This window comes from Chlorocebus sabaeus, chromosome 11 (genome assembly GCF_047675955.1).
Source record: "Chlorocebus sabaeus isolate Y175 chromosome 11, mChlSab1.0.hap1, whole genome shotgun sequence".
In the NCBI taxonomy this organism is placed as follows: Eukaryota; Metazoa; Chordata; class Mammalia; order Primates; family Cercopithecidae; genus Chlorocebus; species Chlorocebus sabaeus.
The window spans coordinates 106,405,813-106,426,195 of NC_132914.1; the positions used below are offsets into that span (position 1 = coordinate 106,405,813).

Genomic DNA, 20,383 nt, shown 5'->3' on the forward strand with positions numbered 1-20,383 from the left:
GTCCTGCTTCCCCTGGACTCTTGAGGGTTTTGATTCCAGAGACCAGAGGTCCAGCATCTACACCCATAGGATCAACAGTAACACAACCAGCATCCTCCAAAGGAGGCGATGCTCGGCTCCACCACCTCATCCCCTACTTCTGATCCATCTTATTCCTTTCCCTGAACTTCCACTGACCGCCCATTATGACCCTACACTAAGCCATTACAGTGCCATGGAGGGGCAGGGAGACCTACAGATCTGGGGTTAAATCCCTGTCACGTAACCTTGGAGAGTTTTTGTTCCTATATAAACCAGCAAACAGATGGTGTCAGCTGAGCCCTCTGAGATGTGATAAGAGACCGTGGGGAAGCACAGTGTCATTTGAATCCCATCTCTACTCTTTCCTAATCATGCCTAGGCTACCTAGCCTCTCTGAGCCTGTTTTCTCTTCTGTAAAATGGGGATGTATTTATTGTCTACGGCTGCTGTGAGAATCCCCACAAACTTAGTGGCTTAAAACAATACAAATTTATCATCCTACAGTTCTGGAGGTCAGAAGCCCAACATGCGTCTCCCCGGGCTAAAATCAAGGTGTCAGTGGGTGGGGCTGTGGTCCTTCTGGAGGCTCTAGGGGAAAGAATCCATTCTCTTGCCTTTTCCAGCATCTAGAGGCCCTGTTCCATCCTCATAGCATCTTTAAATCTGACACTGACTCTCCTGCCTCCCTCCTTTACCCATAGGACCCTTATGATTACATTGGCCTACCTTGATAACCTGGGGTAATCCTCCACCTTTTTTTTTTTTTTTTTTTTGAAACAGTGTCTTGCTCTGTCACCCGGCCTAGAGTGCGGTGGTGCAATCACAGCTCACTGTAGGCTCGATCTCCTGGACTCAAGTGATTCTCCTGCCTCAGCCTCCTGAGTAGCTGAGATTACAGGCGTGCACCACCCTGCTTGGCTACTCCTTTATTTTTTTTTTGTAAAGATGGAGTCTTAGTATATTGCCCAGGCTGGTCTCAAACTCCTGGGCTCAGGCAACCCATCTGCCTCAGCCTCCCAAAGTGCTGGGATTACAGGTGTGAGCCACCACACCCGGCAATTCCCCCTATTTTAAGACAGCTGATTAGCAACCATAATTGCATCTGCATCTTTTATTCCCACTTGCCTGATAACATATTCGCAGGTTCCAGGGATTAGGACTGAGGAGGAAAATAAAGATAGATTGTGTCCCGGTATACACTGCAGGGAATAAGCCCCCTATACATGCTAGCGAATGCTGTTACTATTTTTGTTGTTAGAATGTGGGTGATTTCTCATAGAAGGGGAAGAAAAGCTTTAGAAACATGATCTCGGAGCCTCAGTTTCCTCCTCTGGGAAATGGGAACATCCCACTGGTTGTGCAGGCTGTGGTGGGTTCCAGGGAGATGCTGCCTGTGTTGAACTCCGTGCAGCACACAGCAGGTACTTACATGACGGCAGTTTGTGTTTTTCTCCTATTAGTTGCTCGGCCCCGGAAGGAGCCTCATTTCCCTCATGTCTCCTGCATGCTTTCTTCTGGTGTCATCATGGCTGGGTGGCACTCTGGCTGTGCACACCGTGCATTGGTGGCACTCTGGCTGTGACCAGAGCTCTGCCTAGAGCTTGTGACCCGGGCACTTTTGCCTGGACTCTGCACACCTGACTCCCACTTGTCCATGGTCAGGAACAGAAGTCAGACTCAGCTGTGGCTCCCAGCCCTTTCCTGGTGGTGATGCAGTGGCTGGGGCTCCATTCTTGCAGCTGAGCACCCCAGGAGATGGAGGGTGCCCCTGTCCCCTAGCTCCTGCAAAGTCCCTGGGGGATGCTCATCGGCTGTGAACACCATGGCCTAGGTCACTTGTTCCTCACTTCAGCCAATTTCAGAGGGTGGCTGGGGGCTGTGATGCTTTTGGCCAGCCTGGGTTCACAGGGTCATTTGGGAGCCAAGCCAAGGAGAGGGTGGCACAGGTGCTGGGCAGAGGAAGCCAGGGCTGCTGCAGGCACCCTCTCCCTACCCCGAGCCTGGCCTCCACCAAGCACTTCCTGACACCACCCACAGCCCATCCTCCCAGACATACTTCGTCACTCATAAAACGCTGCCTGTGCACGAATCTGGTCTCCTCTGAGGCTGCAGGCCACTTCCTGGGTGGGCTTAAGAGTTAGACTCCTGCCTGTAATCCTAGCACTTTGGGAGGCTGAGGCGGGCAGATCACAAGATCAAGAGATTGAGACCATCCTGGCCAACATGGTGAAACCCTGTCTTTACTAAAAATACAAAAATTAGCTGGGTGTGGCGGCGTTGCCTGTAGTCCCAGCTACTCGGGAGGCTGAGGCAGAAGAATCGCTTGAATCCGGGAGGCCGAGGTTGCAGTGAACCAAAATTGCACCACTGCACTCCAGTCTGGTGACAGAGTGAGACTCTGTCTGAAAAAATAAAAAGAGTTAGACTCTCAATTAATATATAATTTGCCTGTTATATCTTGGACAGCAAGTCACCTGCTTTATTCCCCTGAGCCTCAGTTTCTTCATCTGTGACATGGGTGTAGTAACAAATCAGACATGCTTACTACGGCTGTTGTGAGGACCAAATGAGCTAATTGACAGCAGTGACTAGTACGGGGCCTAGCATATAGCAGGTGCTGGAAGGGGTGCGTCCGTTTCCATCTTGTCTTTTCTGACATGGGTACACACCTGAGCTGTGCTGCTGGGCTCCAGGACACACTCAGTCAGCCCTACTTCTCCAAGCCTCTGCTTTCTGTGTGGTAAATGGCATTCGTGATCCCTGCCTGAAATGATGCCTGTCAAGCGCCAGTTCTCAGGGACAGTAAATGGAGGCCGTGCTCATTGTAACCTGCATGACAAACTCCCCCCAGCTTCTGGCGCGATGGGAACTTGGTGTCAGAATGCCTGGGTCTGGTGTGCAGTGGTGTCACCTCTCTGGGCCTCAATTTCCCCATCTGTAAATGGGACCTCACCTGTAAGGGATGAGTGAGTAGTGTCATTATCCTTTATCTCCCTTTGACCTTCTCACAAGCCACAGAGCTGCCGTTCAGCCTTTATTGATAGAAGACATTTACTCAATTCTACACTGACAGTCTTGATGTTACTCAAACACGGAGTCTTCATGAATAACAATTTCAACACCTTATCGGGGGCCATGTCACACAAAGCAGATGACAGTGCAGGTCGGACGGGTAGCACTGGGATTGTGTCTAAGGGTGGTGGATGCTCGGTGGAAAGTTCCAGAACTAGGAAAAACTTAAAGCTCTCCCTTCAAGGCGGGGCTTAATGCCAAAGCTCCCAGGCAGCTGGCTGAGCTGTTGATGAAACAGAACATCCTGGCTCTAGGGTTCAGGAACTCCCAGACACAGTCAACATCCATCTGGTGGAAAGAGGGGGATGGTGCGTGAGGCTGCAGCTTCTCCAGTTTTGTCTCAGCTTTGCTGGGAGAGCATTTTTCACAATTGACTAGCTCACTCACCTGTCTCTCCTTTAACCCAGCTATCTGAGGAACTTGCCACTTGGGGAGTCAGTAATTAGCAAGGAGAGAAAAAGAAACATAAAAACAGCTGTGGAACAAAGGGAGGTGAGGAAGTGCCAATAAATATGCATCGAAGTTTTGTCCACCACTCGCCACGTGGTTCGAGCTTTACATGGTTCAGCTGGCTTTCATTCCCTCAGGAGAGTCTTAAATCCCAGTACAAAAGCACCCTCCTCCAGTTCCTCCCTCTCCCATTGCATTTTCCCCTTTGAAAGCCCCCCAAGCCCCCAAACAATGGCACCGCCTCTCTTAGGTACATGCAAGAAGAGATGTGAATCATGAACAGGTGGAAAAATATCTGGTCTCTAATATGGAAAAAATAGGATGGTTCACAGTATCAACAGTGCTTGCTGGTTCTAAAAAGTAGCCCCAGGCTGCCAAGGGAATACGAGCCAGTTAGAGATGTCATTCTCTGGCCTGTAGGAGTTAGGATGGCTGGGAGGTAGGGAGGGAGGAGGAGTCTCATTCCAGAGGCCTCGGGCTGGGTTTAAAGAAGTGGGGTGGATGGGCCACAATAAATATAAATAAATTTACACCTGGTCACGGTACCCGGCATGGCCCAGGAATCTGCTCTAATAAAATTCTAATAGACTATTGGAAAGGTGGGGCTGAAGGCCACCTGGACTGGCTCCCATTTCAGAGTTCAGCTTGTCCTATCCAAGAGAGAGAGGCTCAAGGTTCTCTGGCTCCATTTCCTGCTCTGGGCCTGGCCCCTGGAGGCTACGGCTGAGGTTTGATCCACTCAGCCATTTCCCATGAGGATGAATTCAAGGGCTTTCACCCCAGGGTGTCTCCTCAATGCACAAAGGTGTCCCAAAATGGGGTGCAGGTCATTGAGGTCACCCAGCCAGGATCCAGGATGGAGAAGTGTCACTCAACATGGCCAGGCGTTACAGCTCAGGCCTTGGAGGAGTGTCAAGGAGTCGGGGGACGCTGGGTTGCTTGTCCGCCCTCCTCCATCCTTCTGACTTGGAAGAGCCCCCAGAAACTGTCCCGGAAGCTCCAGTGGGAGGCACGAGGAAGAGAGGGGCTGCTGAGGGGAACCGCTTCCCTGTCCAGCCAGCAATTTCGCCACAGGTTTAGGAGAGGCTTCGGGGACCATGAGGGACCTGCCTTCTGGGAACACTCTGATCCAGTCAGTTCTCTGCCCAAGCCGGGTGCCGGGGTTCCGGGGCAGGTAAGGCTGACAGCTCAAAGCAGGGCTATGGGCTTGTTCCCCTGTGCACCCAGGTACTGGGAGGAGGAGCTGGTGCCTGAGGCGGCCACACTGTCCGGAGTGGAGTACGCTGTGTAGAGACCCGTCACCTGCAAGTCTGGGAAGGACTGGTCGCTGCCACCCGAGGCAGGGGTCAGACCTGAGGCCCCCAGGTCACAGCCAAGTGGGGAGTCTCCGAAGGCGCCCAGCGTGTCCAGGCTGAATCCCTCATCCTTCATCTCATCCCACAGGTTCCCTTTCAAAGACAAAAGCATTAGGGTGAGCTGGCTTCACATCAAACAACCCGAGTTCGAATCCCCCATCTTAGGGAAGAGGCAGAGACCATGTGTGGCGTCTAAGGTCATGTGTTGTAGAAAAAGGGCATGGGGCCGGGCATGGTGGCTCACGCCTGTAATCCCAGCACTTTGGGAAGCCGAGGTGGGTGGGTCACTTGAGGCCAGGAGTTCAACACCAGCTGGCCAACATGGCGAAATCCCATCTCTACTGAAAATATAAAAATTAGCCTGGCCTGGTAGCACACACCTGTAATCCCAGCTACTTGGGAGGCTGAGGCACAAGCATCACTTGAACCCAGGAGGTGGAGGTTGCAGTGAGCCGAGATCGTGCTATTGCACTACAGTCTGGGTGACAGCGAGACTCCACCTCAAAAAAAAACAAAAAACAATAAAACCATGGAAGGGCCAGAGTTGTAGCCCTGGACCTTCACCTTCCCACCGAATGTCTTTGGGACACTTCCATCTCAGAACTTCAGAATAAGATGGAGATGATCAGGGAATCCAGCTCCTAAGGCTGTGGCAAGGGTTAAACAAGAGGACTTGTGGAAACATTTAGTTCTCATGATATCATTATGGTCAAAGCCAGGGGGACAAGACAATGCTTCCCTTTCTTCAGCACATTGAACTACACAGCAATCCAGGGAGAGAAAGGCAGAGGTGCAAATATACCGCCTCACAGCTGCAGCTGACTTGCCACCTGTCCATGTCCCTCGCTAGAGGCAGAACTCGGGACAGAGGCTGTCTCCACCCTTGGCTGAAACATAAGAGCTGCACCGGTGCTAGTGAGTGGATGAAGTGTGAGCCTTCACTGAAACCGGAAATTCCCCTGTTCGTTCATTCGTCACATCCCATTTATCAGAGATGATCATGAGGCAGGCAGCAGGTCAGAGGGTGACCTGGCATGGGGGTGGCACATGGGAGTTGAAGCAGTTACTGATGAAAACTTTGGGGCCAGACAGACTGAGGTTAACTCCAGGCTCTGCCACTTACTAGCCAGGTGACCTTGGGTGAGTGACTTCACTTCTCTCTGCCTCAGTTTCCTCATCGGCAGAACAGAAATGTGGATGGTGGTGACCTCAGGTGATGCCTGTGGAATGCTCTGGCCTGGTATACAGCAAATGCTCATTTCCTGTTGGCTGCCATTGGCTATAACAGGCTGAACAACCCTAACCCAACCAAACATCTGAAACCTGAACTGCTCCAACGAGCATGACCTTTGAGTGTCTTGTCAGGGCTCAAAAATTTTCGAATTTTGGAGCATTTTGGATTTCCGGATCAGGGATGTTCAACTTGTAAAGGTTGTTGCTATGGGAACGAGACTGTGGGGCAAATGTAGGCAGCACAGTCCTCTCCCTCATTCCCTTTGGCCCACGGGCCTCTCCCCTCCCCATTCCATTCCCATCACTCCATTCCTCTGGCCTCACCCTGCAGCGCGAAGTCCATGATGCTCGGGTCAAGGGCATCCACCTCAGTGTTCATGTCGGTGCTGATGTTGATGAAGTCTACAGGAGCCCTTCCCATGGCGGGGTGGGGGAGCGGGCTGGGGCTGAGGTCCGGCAGGGCATGCAGCGGCGGGGTCTGGGCTGGTGCTGGAGAGTCTGGAGCAAGATGTGCCTGGGGCTGGACCTGGTGGTGCAGGGGGACTGACTGCAGGGACAGGGTCATCAGTGGCTGGGGTGGGAGCTGGGAGACAGCCAGGCAGCCGTGTGCCACGGCCACTGTGGTGGCATGAGTCAGCACAGGGGCCTCTGGTTCCCCCGGTTTGCCGGGGCGCCGGCAGCTTTCAGGCCGGTCGGAGATCAGCTTGTCCAACTCCTCTGCAGGCAAGTGGGAGAGGTCACTCAGAACCCACCCAGCAGTTACCGGGCCCCAGCCCAGGCCTGGGTTCAAATTCCAGTGTTACCACCTGTGTGACCTTAGCAAGCCTCTTGGACACTCTGAACCTCTGTCTCCTCACCTATGAAATGACATAGGCATCATCTCATCTCACAACTTACATTGCCACCCACTGTAAATGAAGGTGTCTATTAAATACTTCTCCACATCCTAGCCCATGCTGGGTGTTAAGATTTTATTATTTTAAACATCTCTGCCCATCTAGCAAGACATCATACACTCTGCACAGGGTTGTCGTGGAGATGTAACAAAATCACAAATTGTGCAGAATCTTTGAGGAATAAGAGATGAATCAAACGCTGGGCTCATGCCTGTAATCCCAGTGCTTTGGGAAGCTGAAGCAGGAGGACAGCTTGAGGTCAGGAGTTCAAGATTCGCCTGAACAACATAGTAAGATACCATCTCTACAAAAAATAAAAAATCTTAGCTGGGCGTGGTGGTGTGTGTCTGTAGTACCAGTTACTTGGGAGGCTGAGGTGGGGGGATCACTTGAGCCCAGGAGGTTGAGGCTGCAGTTCAGACTTAATTGCACTACTGTACTCCAGCCTGGGTGACAGAGCAAGACCCTGTCTTTAAAAGAAATGTCATCAGATAATAACATTAGCCCCTTTCATCAGGATAGTGCCTTACAGGACAGCCCTGTAACCCTAGAGCTTCATTTAAATCTCCTAACAGCCCTGCAAGGAGGTAAGGCCATGATTACAAATCCCGTAAGACAGGGACAAAATGTATTTACATGCAAGGGGCCCTGGCCACTCCCTGCTACCAAAGAGACATTAAGAAGTGTTGCCATGGGTTAAAAATCCTTAATACTCTTGGGTATAAACAAGTAAAGACAAATTACTCTCAAATTATTTTTGGTTATTGGTTATGTCTTGTTGAGTGCAACACAGGGTTGAGAGTAGACAGGGTCCCAAGATCTATCTGGGTTGCACCCATTTTAGGAATGAGAACACTTAGAATCTAGAAGGCAGAATAACTTGCCCAAGACTTCACTCCAAATATGTGTCAGTACTGGCCCTGGGTCTCAAGCCAGACCCCAGAGCTTTTGGTGGGCTGGGTGCGATGTGATACCCCCTCAACTGAGGGACCATTGGCTCCTGCTATAGCCCTTCTTCCTGCCTTGAGTTGTTCACCCCCAAGCCACACACTCAGCCCCATTCCTACCCAACACGGTGATACCCAACAGACTCTGGCCATACTCCGAGGGCTGGGGCAGAGTTAGCCTCCACGTCACAGTCCCCATGCATATGTCCCTTGGATGGCCCCACCTCATATCCATTAATTTTTTTTTTTTAAAGCAGATGCAATCCTTTTTCTAATTAGGAACAGGATAGAAGTTTTGGAAAATACAGAAATATGTGAAAAATACAAAAGTTATCAATGGTCTCTCCATTCACAGTAAAGATTTTGGTGTACTTCTCAAACATACAAGCATAGTTATTCTCTCTCTCTCTCATACATACATACATTTTTGGGAGGCAAATCAATATGGATATATATGTATTTTAAAATGTGATCTTGCTGTGGATATTGATATATAACCTGCCCCTTTTCACTTATTGAGAACATTTTTTTCTTTTTGGACGGATTTTTGTTCTGTCACCTAGGCTGGAGTGCAGTGGCTTGATCTCAGGTCACTGCAACCTCCGCCTCCCGGGTTCAAGTGATTCTCCTGCCTCAGCCTCCCGAGTAGCTGGGATTACAGGTGCCTGTCACCATGCCCAGCTAATTTTTATATTTTTAGTAGAGATGGGGTTTCACCATGTTGGCCAGGATGGTCTTGAACTCCTGACCTTAGGTGATCTGCCCGCCTCGGCCTCCCAAAGTGCTGGAGTTATGGGCATGAGCCACCATGCCCGGCCTAACATTTCTTTATATTCCAAAAATATTTAAAAATATTTCTCATCTCTAATACTTGCAAGGTATGTCATTCTATTTATTTAACCAACCCCCTCTTGTGAGATGTCTGGACTGCTTTCTATGTTTCACTCTTAGAAATAATTTTGTGATGGATAACTTTGTTCGTAAACCTTTTGCTCAAATCTTTGCTCTTCACAATACACATTGTCAGAAGTAGAATAATTGGACCAATCCATGGGTACCATTTGCAGGTGTTTGATATATTAGCTTTCCCTCAAAAAGTGTAACAGCTTAAATTCCTATCCATTGTATACGAAGCTGTCTATGTTTCCACATCCTAGTCCACACTGCGTGTTATTATTTTAAACATCTCTGCCAATGTGGTAGGAAAGCAATGTTTATCCCATGGTTGTGTAGTTTGACATTTCTGGGCAAGACACTATGGATGACAAGTGAGATCCAACAGCTTTTTTCTGTTTCTGATCAGGCCCCTCAATTACTTCCGCCACTGGATAGGGCTGGGGAGGGAGAGGTCAATTTCACAGGAGGGAGGTTTGCCAGACTCCTGTCTTCCCATCATCGTATCTGAGAAGTGTTACAGACTGGGTAGTGCATAGGCAGAGCTGGGGCTGGGCTGGGAGGAGGGGCGTGTGGTGTGTATGTGTGCGTGCATGCGTGCGTGCATGTGTGCGCACACTGGGGGCTGTCCGGGCCCCTTGGCCATGCTCTGGTGGATGGCGACCAGGTGCTTCCTCTTCCACTTGTGTGTGTGCATTTGTGTGTGCACGCTTTGGGCTGTCCAGGCCTCACCAGGGTTGGCCATGTCCTTCCTTTTCCACATGTGTGTACGTGTGTGCATGTGCATGTGTGTGTGTGCGCACGCATGCTGTGGGCTGTCCGGGCTGCACCAGGGTTGGCCGTGCTCTGGTGGATGGCGGCCAGGTCCTTCCTCTTCCGTGTGTGTGCACATGTGTGTGTGTGTGCATCTGGGCCTCACCAGGGTTGGCCACGCTCCAGTGGATGGCGGCCAGGTCTTTCCTCTTCTGTGTGTGTGCATGTTTGTACATGTGTATGTGTGCATTTGTGTGTGTGTGCACACGCTGCAGGCTGTCCGGGCCTCACCAGGGTTGGCCATGCTCCAGTGGATGCCAGCCAGGTCCTTCCTCTTCTGCGTGTGTGTGTGCACGCACGTGTGCATTTGTGTGCATGCACGCTGCAGGCTGTCTGGGCCTCACCGGGATTGGCCATGCTCCAGTGGATGGTGGCCAGGTCCTTCCTCTTCTGTGTATGTGTGCATGTTTGTGTGCACAGGTGTGTGAATGCATTTGTGTGTATGTGCGCGCGTGTATTTGTGTGCGTGCACATGTGTGCATCCAGGCTTCACCGGGGTTGGCCATGCTCCGGTGGATGGCAGCCAGGTCCTTCCTCTTCCATGTATGTGTGCATGTGCATTTGTGTGTGTGTGTGTGTGCGCGCGCGCGCGCTGTGGGCTGTCCGGGCCTCACCGGGGTTGGCCATGCGCTGGTGAATGTCAGCCAGGTCCTTCCTCTTCCATGTATGTGTGCGTGTGCATTTGTGTGTGTGTGTGTGTGTGTGTGTGTGCGCTGTGGGCTGTCCGGGCCTCACCGGGGTTGGCCATGCTCCGGTGGATGGCAGCCAGGTCCTTCCTCTTCCACTTGTGCATCTCCTCCTCCATCTTGTCAATGCGGGCCAGGTTCAGAGCCCACAGGCAGCCCTTGCGGGACGAGCCGCTCATCTTGTTCTCCACCTTCTCGAAGCACTTGTTCAGAGACAGGTTGTGCCGCACCGAGTTCTTCCACCCGTCGGGAGCCGTCTATGAAGAGACATCGGCATTCAGAGGCCTCCCTGTAAGCCCTTCCTCCTACCCCGGGGATCTCCTACTCAGGCCCATAGCGGCAGGACATCGCGGTGGCAGGAGTAATTTGACAGTGACTGACAGCCTCAAGTTGGAGAGACAAGAGAGAGTGCTGGGGACGGAGGCCAGCTGGTGTGGCCATGCCCTGATGAGAGGGGAAGTACAATTCAGCTCCGGCCAACTGTTACTATAGGAGGATGCAGCCTGGCCTGCTGGATATTCCATACTCTCTCTCCCACTGAGGAAGCAAGCAAAGAAGAATGATGCCAATAAATGGATAACTGGTCAAGTGTATTCAATGCAAATTTACTTTTTGAGACAGGGTCTTGCTCTGTCACCCAGGCTAGAGTACAGTGGTGTGATCACAACTCACTACAACCTCGACCTCCTGGGATCAAACAGTCCTCCCACCTCAGCCCCCCAAGTAGCTGGGACTACAGGTGTGCACCACCAGCAAATTATTTTTAAATGCTAGATAACCAGATATCACAATGCATCTCACACCACACATGTACATGTACTCACACACACTGTACTGCAGTATTTTTGCTAAGGACACTGTCCAGGCCAGGGACCCTACAGCTTGGTGTACCCTCTAACTTCCTGCTCCACTTTTTGCTTTGATGCTAACAAGGATAACATGACTAGTGGCCAACCCTATGCCAGAAGCTGCCAGACCCTTATCCGCAGGATCCTCACTGACCTTGCCAGCTTGGGATGATTCTCCACACCTGACATATGAGTATACTGAGGCTCAGAGGTGAAGGCTCTTGCCAGTTCCGTTGTTTTGCATCATTATGTTGTACTGAATCCGTGCTGAGTAACTAGTCTGGTGCCTCTACCCTTTTCTCCTTGGGATGCCTAATGAACTCCTCTTCATCTGTCAGAGCCCAGTTCAAATGCCCCCTCTCTTTCTGACTTTCTTCTATGTGAGTGTATGTGCACATGTCCTAATCACCAGATATACAGAATAACTGGGAACCAAAGAGGGTTGGCCCAGGGCCCGCCCTGGATTCTGGCAGCACCAGGCAGCTCCAGCACCCCTACCCTGGCTTGGGACCCCTCACCTTGAAGTAGGGGAAGTGCTCCTTCATGAAGCTGTAGATCTCACTCACAGGCAGGCTGCCCGTCTTGCTGTTCTTCAGGGCCATGGCGATCAGACAGCTGGGGGCAGGAGGTGGGGCAGGGCAGGGCAGGCCAGGCGTGAAGGGGTCTCAGGCTGACAGCCCAGTGCCTCTTCTGCCAGGAAGCCTGCCCTGCTTGACCCTACACACTCACACACAGTGAGCTCTCAATACCATTTCATGGCCCGATGTCTTTCCCACCCTTTGCCCTTTCTCCTTGACCTTGGGCTCAACCATTGGTACTGACTTGAGAAATCTTACCCTTTCCCCTCTTCATGGCATCCCCATAATTTTAATGACTATGAGCCTTTAGACTTTCCCTAGGTTGTTTCCCCTTCCCCAAACTCCCGTGAGGTATACAATACTATTATTTTGATGACTTTTTACATTTGGGGAAATCAAGGCTCAGAGAGGCCACGCCACTTCCTCAAGGCCACACAGCTTGTGAATGAAGTGAACTGTGGCACTGGATTCAGGTCTGCAGTGGGCTCTTGACCTGGGGGACCCTATGATGCTCCTTCCTGAGAACAAGTCCCACCTGGGGGTTCCCCACTCCCCAAAACCTCCCTCTTGGAAGTCTGGGCTGCCACACGTAGCTGTCTGAGATGCCCTGAGCGCAGCCTCATCCCTCTCCTCCCAGAGCCGCCCTCGGCCCTGACCCGGCCCACCCTGGACCTCACCTGTACGAGTAGATGGGCTTGGGGTAGTGTTTGGGGTGCAGTTCCTGAGACGAATGCACAGCCATGTGGGGCTGGGGGTAGGGGGGCCGTACCCCAAATGGGGGGCCATAGAGGCCCACAGGAGGGCACTTCCCACAGGCAGGGGCAGGGAGAAAGTGGCAGAGAGAGAGAGAGAAGGTGAGAAAGAACATACGTCACTCACAGTAACCCTGTCCCAACCCTAGTTTCCAAACGCCTCGTGTGGGGATTCACAGCCGTCCAGGAAACAATCTTGTCTCCGCTCAGGGCAGGAGTTTTGGGGGAACAGAATGAATGACCCCATGACCTGAGCATGGGGGCGAATGTTATTCCCATGTTCTGGGTGAGTAAACTGAGGCTCAGAGAGGTCCCTGGCCAGCCCAAGGCAGGGTGTCTGCTGCTGAGTCCAGGGCTCCCCTGAGCCCTTGGTACCTGCTGGGCACCCGGGGGGAGCGGGAACTGTGGTTGGGTGGCAGGTGAGTACAGATGCGGCGGGTCTTGCAGGCCAGATGAGGACTGGCCCCCCACGGGGAACTGGCTCATCTGCTGGACGGGAAGAGGAGGAGACAGAGGGTCAGAGTGGGGGTGGGCACCCAGTCTGGAGGGCACTGCCCACCCTTCACAGTCCATGCAGTGGTACTTACGCTGTCTCCATGGCCAGTGATGGGGCCCAGACCTGGCATGCCTCCGGGGGCCATGCCTGCTGGGCCATGGAGAAGGGGACTTGGAGTGGCTCCCACATGCAGGTCGGCCGCCCCAGCCAAGGCACCTGCAGGAGAGAAGCACAGAGACGCTGCTGGGCCAGAGGAATGGTGGCTGCCACCAGGAACGGCCCAGTGCCCAGGTGTCTCCAGAGAATGGAGCCAGCCCCTTTCCTCAGACCAGGCACAGAGTAGGTGCTTGGCAAATCACTTCCCTGGTATGTAGTGAAAAGTAGGTTCTTACGTGCTATACAACCTTAGGTCAGCCTCAGCTTTCCCATTCGTACTTGAACTACTGATACCCCTAACTATAAATTTGCTGTGAGGGTTAAATGAGATAATGTCTATCAAGTGCTTAGCACATTACTGGGCACATAATACCTCAATAAACATGAGTCAATAATAAATGATAATCATGATGATGTAATAGCTTAGTTCCTGTCCTTCATGAAGCTAAAACACTAATTCACTGTTCATTTCTTTTTCTCAAAAACATGCCATGGCTTCTGAGTGCCTCTAGGTTTAGGTCCAAAATGGCTTTGTGCCTTCTCTCCCCTTTGCCAAGCCCTGCTCCTCCACACAGGATGAGAATAGCAGACATACTTCCCCCATCTTGTGCTGGGCTTGTGACAGACATTGCTAATCTATCACAGATTCTTACTCCACTAGGCTGATTTTAGGCAACCACCTCCAACCAAGCAAAGTTGACCTGCAGGATGGTCTTGCCCTAGGGGCACCTCTTCCAGGAAACCCTATGGGTCCTTCTCTCCTCTGAGTTCTGGCTGTCACCGTCCCTAGATCTGTTTGTCTTGTCCTTCTCTCTCTGACCAGATCGTCAGCTCCCTAAGAATTGGGACCACATCTTCTATCACTCATTGCTCCAAATGCCTGGCACAGTAATAGGCCCACAGAAAGTACCCAGCAGCCACAGTGAAGAAAGAGGCATCCTTATTTCACCATTTATTAAACACCTCCTGCGTTCAAGGCACTCTGCATCGAATCCTCACAATGTCCCATGCAGGCAGTTCTGTTACACTTTTGCTGCAGATGTGGAAACTGGTCAGGGCAGAAAGCACTTGGCTGAGATCACACAGCTGTCCCCTGGGGGTTCTAGATCAGGGATTGGCAAACTGGCAGCCAAACTCTGGCCCAGAGCCTGTTTTTGTAAATAAAGTTTTACTGGCACAGAGTTGCACTGATTCATTTACATATTGTCTGCGGCTGGTTTTGTGTTATAATGGCACAGTTGAATCGTTTTGACAGATCAGATGACCTACAAAATCTAAAATATTGACTACCTGGCCCTTGACAGAAAGTTTGCTGACCCCTGCTATACATGCTTTGCCCAAGAACAATTTGCTCAATGAAACAAATAATCCCAGACAAGTATTTTTCAACCACTGGTACTTTTAATATACTGTTGTTTATTGTTTTGTCACTGTTTTGCTTTTCTTCAATACTTTCTGTGTCTCTAAGCATTTTATCCATTGCCTGTGATTGCAGCTAACTGCCATTAGCTGCAACTAGCTGCCATTTATTGAGTATCTACTGTGTGCCAGACCCTACACTCAGTACTTCCACATATTATCTCTTGGAATCCTCTTGATCAGGGGGAAGCAAACTTCTTTTGTGAAGGGCCAGATGGCAAATATTTTAGGCTTTGCCAGCCAGATGGTCTCTGTGTTTTTACAACCCTTGGAAAATGTAAAATCCATTCCTAACACAAAGGCTGTACAGAAACAGGCCGTAGGCTGCATTTGGCCCACGGGCTGTAGTTTGCCAACTGCCCTAGAGGTTCAGCGTGCACCATTGTGGCAGCAGGACTGTATTCACAGAAAGCTTACCTCACTCAGGGCCTGGCACACGGTTAAGCAAATGATGAACCACATCCCTCCAAGGAAGGAGCATTTGTCCCATTTTACAGATGCAGAAAGAGAGGCCCAGAGAGACTGGGAGACGGGGTCATGGCCACACAGTGGGTGGGTGGCAGGGCTGGGAATCACCCCCTTTCCTATATCACACTCCTCCCTGCCCACCCTGTCCCTGAGCCTACCTGGGTGTGGATGTGGCACGCAGGGGCCACCCAGGTCCACGCGGCCACTTGCCATCTGCTGCAGCCGAGGCACATCTACCGCCGTGAGCCACGACAGCGACTGCAGGTCCCCGGGGAGGTCGTCATCGCTGGTGGTGGCTAGAAGCCTGAAGAGAGGAGCAGAGAGCTCTGGCGGGAGGGCGAGCTTAGGCCAGCTCCTGGGGGTGCGTCCTGACCTCTGGAAGCATCCGCTTAATGTGCCTCATCTCCCCAACCCACGCCAGCCCTCCAACCTGCCCATCCCCAGGACTGGGCACGGGAACCTGGTCCCAGATCCCTTTTGGTGGCCAGATCTTTCATCCTCATCCTTCCTTTCTTCGCCCACTTAACACATCCTACTTAGCACCTACCACAAAAACAATACACGCAAATGTTTGTTGAGGACTTACTATGTGCCAGGCAGCGGTCAAGACTTTTTACACTCCCAGTCACCCTGTGAGGCAGGTATTATTATTCCTATTTTGCAGATGGGGAAACTGAGGCACAGTTGGAGCTTACCTACTATGGGACACTACAGCACAGAGCAGTCAGGGCCTGTGGCCAGGGTCCCACCTGCCAGGACAGGATCAGGCTCCCGACTCCATGTCCAGGGCAATTGCCTGCTGTGCAGTAGCTGTGAGGAACATGGAACTTGGGAACAGTCTGCGTGGATGATCCTGCCATGTGCTGCGGCAGCTGAGTGCCCGCTACCTGCCGGGCCCTGGACTCAGCATTCGACAAGCACTATCCTGCACAATTCCCACAGCTGCTGCTGTGAGATGTAGGGTGGGCCCATACTCCCAATGTACAGATGAGAAAACTGAGGCTCGAAGCACTGAGTCACCACCCAAGACGACACAGAACAGGAGGTGGTGGGGCTGAGACCCAGTCAGTGCCTCCTGAAGCCTGAGCCCTTCACGTCGACCCCTGGTGGCCCCGGGACGTTCCAGTTGGGACCCACGCCCACCAGCCGCAACAGATTCATGGGCAAAACATCGCTTGTTGTGGATGTAGGATAGCTGCCCACGGAGGTGCCAGACAGGTTGGTGATCTGGGATAGCCATGTCATTCCCCAGTGCCCTGAAGTCACACTTGCCATGCGACTCCAAGAGCACCGGGTCTTACACCACCATCTGGGCCCTGTCGTGACAGTGCAGAGACCAGCCCAGGAGCACACGCCAGACCCCACATCTGCCACCCCTGCGGCCAGGAGCTTTCTGTGTCACCACCAAGAGGCCCACAGTCTAAATTCTAAGCTCCATGTTTCAAAAATAGCCTCATAGATTGAGTAGAGAGAGGCGGGACACCGACCCATCCTGCCCTGGTTTTCTGCGCCTCTCAGAGGCTCCAGCGAGGCCCGGCCCCTTCCCTCCCTCCATCTGCTTGGCCAGCTCAGCCTCACATTCTCCCTCTCCCTCCTCCTCCCTCTCTGTCTCTCTCTCTCTGCTCCTCCCCATCTCTCCCCTCTTGTGTTTTAGGGCCACAATTAGCGTTGCCATGGCCACACTGCTCAGTTGTCACAGGGCCCGGGCCCTGGGCCCACGAAGCTGGCATCAGGTGACTGCCTGGCTGCCCCCGCGATTGGCTGCCTCATAGGGAAACAGGGCCTGGAAACGATTTGAAAACGCGGCCTGCCGTGTCAGTGGCAGCAGTTGGCCCGGCTGCTGTCCCCCGGCATCCCATTGTGTGACAAACGACTGTTGCCCCTGTGGCACGTGGCCCCCATTGTCCCAGGGTCTCAGTGCAATTGTTCCTGCGGCCCCCCGGCTGCCACCCCTCCAGCCTGCTCGTAACTCATCTGGCTAAGTGACAGCCACGGCCTGGGCCTGGGTGATACCATCTGTCCCCTCAAGCCCTGGGAGACCATGGGGTAAAGTGCAGGGGCAGGGCCTGGTGTGCCACCTGCTGTTGGGGGTGCTGGCTAGTCCCCACCCTCCCTTCCTCACCCACTGGCCAGCCAACCTCCTGGCACCTGGTGGTACAAGCCATGCTCCTGTTCAGTAACCTGCTGTGACTCCCCACTGCCCTGGCCGCTCTGCTTGGCACTGCAGTAACAAGGAGAAGTGGAGATGGGCCCCTGCTGGCAGGTTTAGCAAGGTGGCTGCCCTCCAAAGCTCCCTGAGTGAGGGGCTGTAAATAAACTAGGTTCCTAGGTGCCACTGTGGGGCAGAATCTCTGGCAGCAGGTAAACCTAACAGCAGTACCCGTGGTGGTTAAATGCTTGGGCTCTGGATTCTAATCCTGGTTTCCACTTGCCTGTGTGCCCTTGGGCCACTGGCTTAACCTCTCTGAGCCTCAGTTTCTTATCTGTATAACGGGGATAACAATAGCTCTTTTCTCATAGGGTGTCATAAGAAATATGTAATTGTATGTAAAGCACTTGGAAGAGTGGCTCATAGCAAATGTAATAAGAATATTTAGCTGCTATTAATATTAACACCAACATTAATGTTCATATTAATATTCACCAGGTCGCCAGGGGGCTAGAAGTACATTGAAGCTTTGGGATCTGGGGGTCACATCGACATGCCCTGGCCACAGCTACCACTAAACACTTCCCTGTAAGGAGCACTGCCTGTGTGCCAGGCCCTGGTTTTACACTGGCCCCATTGTACAGATGAAGAAACACAGGACTGAGTGGTCACTTCAGTGCTGTCAGCCTGTCTCCCCACAGAGTGAGGATTACACGAAGTCAGGTATAAAGGGCGTAGCACACGGCTGAGCATCTAGTTGGGCTGAGTCAATGGCGCTATCCTGATGCTTCTCTTTCCTGCTACTTGTGAGCCCCTCTGGCTCCCCCTTCCTGCAGCCCCCACTCCTCCTGCAGCCCCCACTCCTCCTGCAGTCCCCACTCCTCCTGCAGCCCCCAGCAGACCCAGGCAGGGCTCGCGCCTCTGCGTTTGCCGTTGCTCTTGCAGGAATGATGCCCTTTCCGCCTCCTCCCCGGCACCCATGCCCACCCCTGGAGGCTCACTGCAAAGTCTGACTTCTGGCCTCTTCACCCCAGACATCCCACAGACATCACTGGACCCCACCTCTTATTTTACCTCTGGGAAGCAGAGATTGGTTTGCTCCCAATGTCACAGTATGGAAAAGGACCAGGGCTGGGGTCCTGACTCCCCATGCAGGCTCCTGCTACCCCGAGAGCAGCACCTCCGCTGGGAAGCCTTTGCCACCCAGACCCCAAGCACAGGACCCACTCTGCACCCTGACTGCTCTCTACGCTTCACCAGGACCAGCGAGTCCTGCACTGTCTGGGTCTCTGCCCCATACCCCGCCTTCTGGCTCACTGAGTGTTGGCCCCAAGCCCCATATTGCCCCATGTCCTTGCACACAGTGGGTGCCTTTTTTTTTTTTTTTTTTTTTGAGATGGAGTCTTGCTCTGTCACCCAGGCTGGAGTGCAGTGGCACAATCTTGGCTCACCGCAACCTCCGCCTCCTGGGTTTAAGCGATTCTCCTGCCTCAGCCTCTTGACTAGCTGGGATTACAGGTGCGTGCCACCATGCCGGGCAATTTTTTGTATTTTTAGTAGAGATTGGGTTTCACCATGTTGGTCAGGCTGGTGTTGAACTCCTGACCTCGTGATCTGCCTCCCTTGGCCTCCCAAAGTGGGTGCCCTTTAAATGCCTGCTTGGCTGGTTGAAAAAAGACTGACCGCAGGCCACCAGCGCTGAGAGTTTGTGTGACAGTGACGGTCACATCCAGCCCTTTTGAACTGACAGAGTTGTCTTCTGCCTCCTCAGGTCCTTGTCACAGCCCCAGGACAGGGACAGAGAGTAGGCAGCCCCACTTCACAGATGGGGAAGCTGAAGCCAGCCCAGTAAAAGAAAAATCCCTTTGTTAATAAGCGAGGCAGTCAGAACTCGAACCCGGGTCTGTCTGCATGCCTCAGATTGTTCCTGTGGCGCTACAGGTGGAGATCAGACATCTTCTGGGGGAGATGCCCCACCCTGGGTCCCAGGCTCTCACTTGGGGCTGTGCAAACCGGCATCTCCCAGAGAGCCAGTTAAAATGCAGAGTTGGGGACCCAGCTCAGACCCTGAAGCCCCACCCTTGGGACTTCCAGCTATGCTCTGGGGGAAGGACAGCCCACAGGGGGCATGGCCAAAGCTCAGGCCTTGACTGGACAGACCTGGGTTCAAGTCCTTGTGACCCCTGAGCTGCATGACCTTGGATAAGTCACTGCAGGTCCCCGGGGCTCCGCTCCCTGGCTGTCATAGGATCAGATGAGCCGCTGTGTGATTGACTTTTGGCACAGGTGCAGTCCCCATCTCCCTTCTCAGGGGTTTGCTGTACATGCTTGGGGTTGATGGCCAGGCCCCTGCTTCCCCACTGCCCCAGGCATCCCAAAGGTGGTCTGGTCCTCTCTTGTGCCCACTGCCCATGCCGGAATGTCCGCCTCAGTACACCTGACAGGTGGCCCCAGCCAGCACCCTGGACACCTGCAGTGGCTGTGGGCACCAGGAGCACTGTGGTGGCAGTCCCTGGCTCCGCAGCCTGGCTAGCTTCCCACTGTTTCTTAGAGTCTGTCTGGCATTCAGGCATGTCTTCTGCGTGCATGGCAAGGGCCAGGGGCTGACGCACCAGGGCCTACCTGAGAATGTCCCATCCCCCAATCACCTGACCACTCTGACCTCTGTCCCCTGCAGAAAGGTCAGCACGCCCCCCTCTCCACAGTGGCATGCGAAGCCCCCTCCACACCTCTCCCTCATCGGTGCCTGAAGTTCCCTCATTAAAGGCGTCCCCATGTGCCCTCGCCTCGCTCTCTCCCGGTGCCTCATTTGAGACGGTGTAAACTACAGGGCCCACAGCAGCTGTAACTCAGGAAAGACTCCTTGGTTCTGAAACCACCCATTCTGGCCTCTCAGCCACAGGCCCTGGGGAGGGCACTTTATCACCAGCCTCAGGTTCCCACCTGTAAAATGGGCGTGAGTGATAACAGTCATAGCCGCAATGCCTCCTACCCCCAGGCTGGCACAGTGGTGTGGAGGCAGAGTGGCTTTGTGATCCACCCTGCCATCTTAGAGGGCTTGGAATATTCCCTGGTGTGTGTGTGACAGAGACAGCCACACACAGAGACCCTGCATCAACCTCCTAAGTTTCCCGTCTACTGGAAAATAAC

At 52.9% G+C, this 20,383-nt stretch overlaps 1 protein-coding gene across 1 annotated transcript in view; it reads right to left on the reverse strand.

Moving 5' to 3' along the window:
• Positions 1–2,844: 2,844 nt before the first annotated feature.
• FOXN4 (forkhead box N4) overlaps positions 2,845–20,383 on the reverse strand; it is a 30,565-nt gene continuing 13,026 nt past the window's right edge. The window contains exons 2-9 of the mRNA XM_073021350.1: positions 15,243–15,388; positions 13,133–13,257; positions 12,921–13,031; positions 12,471–12,598; positions 11,734–11,830; positions 10,417–10,624; positions 6,456–6,848; positions 2,845–4,991 (exon numbers count right to left, since the gene is read on the reverse strand). Coding sequence (XP_072877451.1) covers positions 4,732–4,991; positions 6,456–6,848; positions 10,417–10,624; positions 11,734–11,830; positions 12,471–12,598; positions 12,921–13,031; positions 13,133–13,257; positions 15,243–15,388 — 1,468 coding nt within the window. The 3' untranslated portion in view covers positions 2,845–4,731. The remainder of the gene's footprint in view (positions 4,992–6,455; positions 6,849–10,416; positions 10,625–11,733; positions 11,831–12,470; positions 12,599–12,920; positions 13,032–13,132; positions 13,258–15,242; positions 15,389–20,383) is intronic.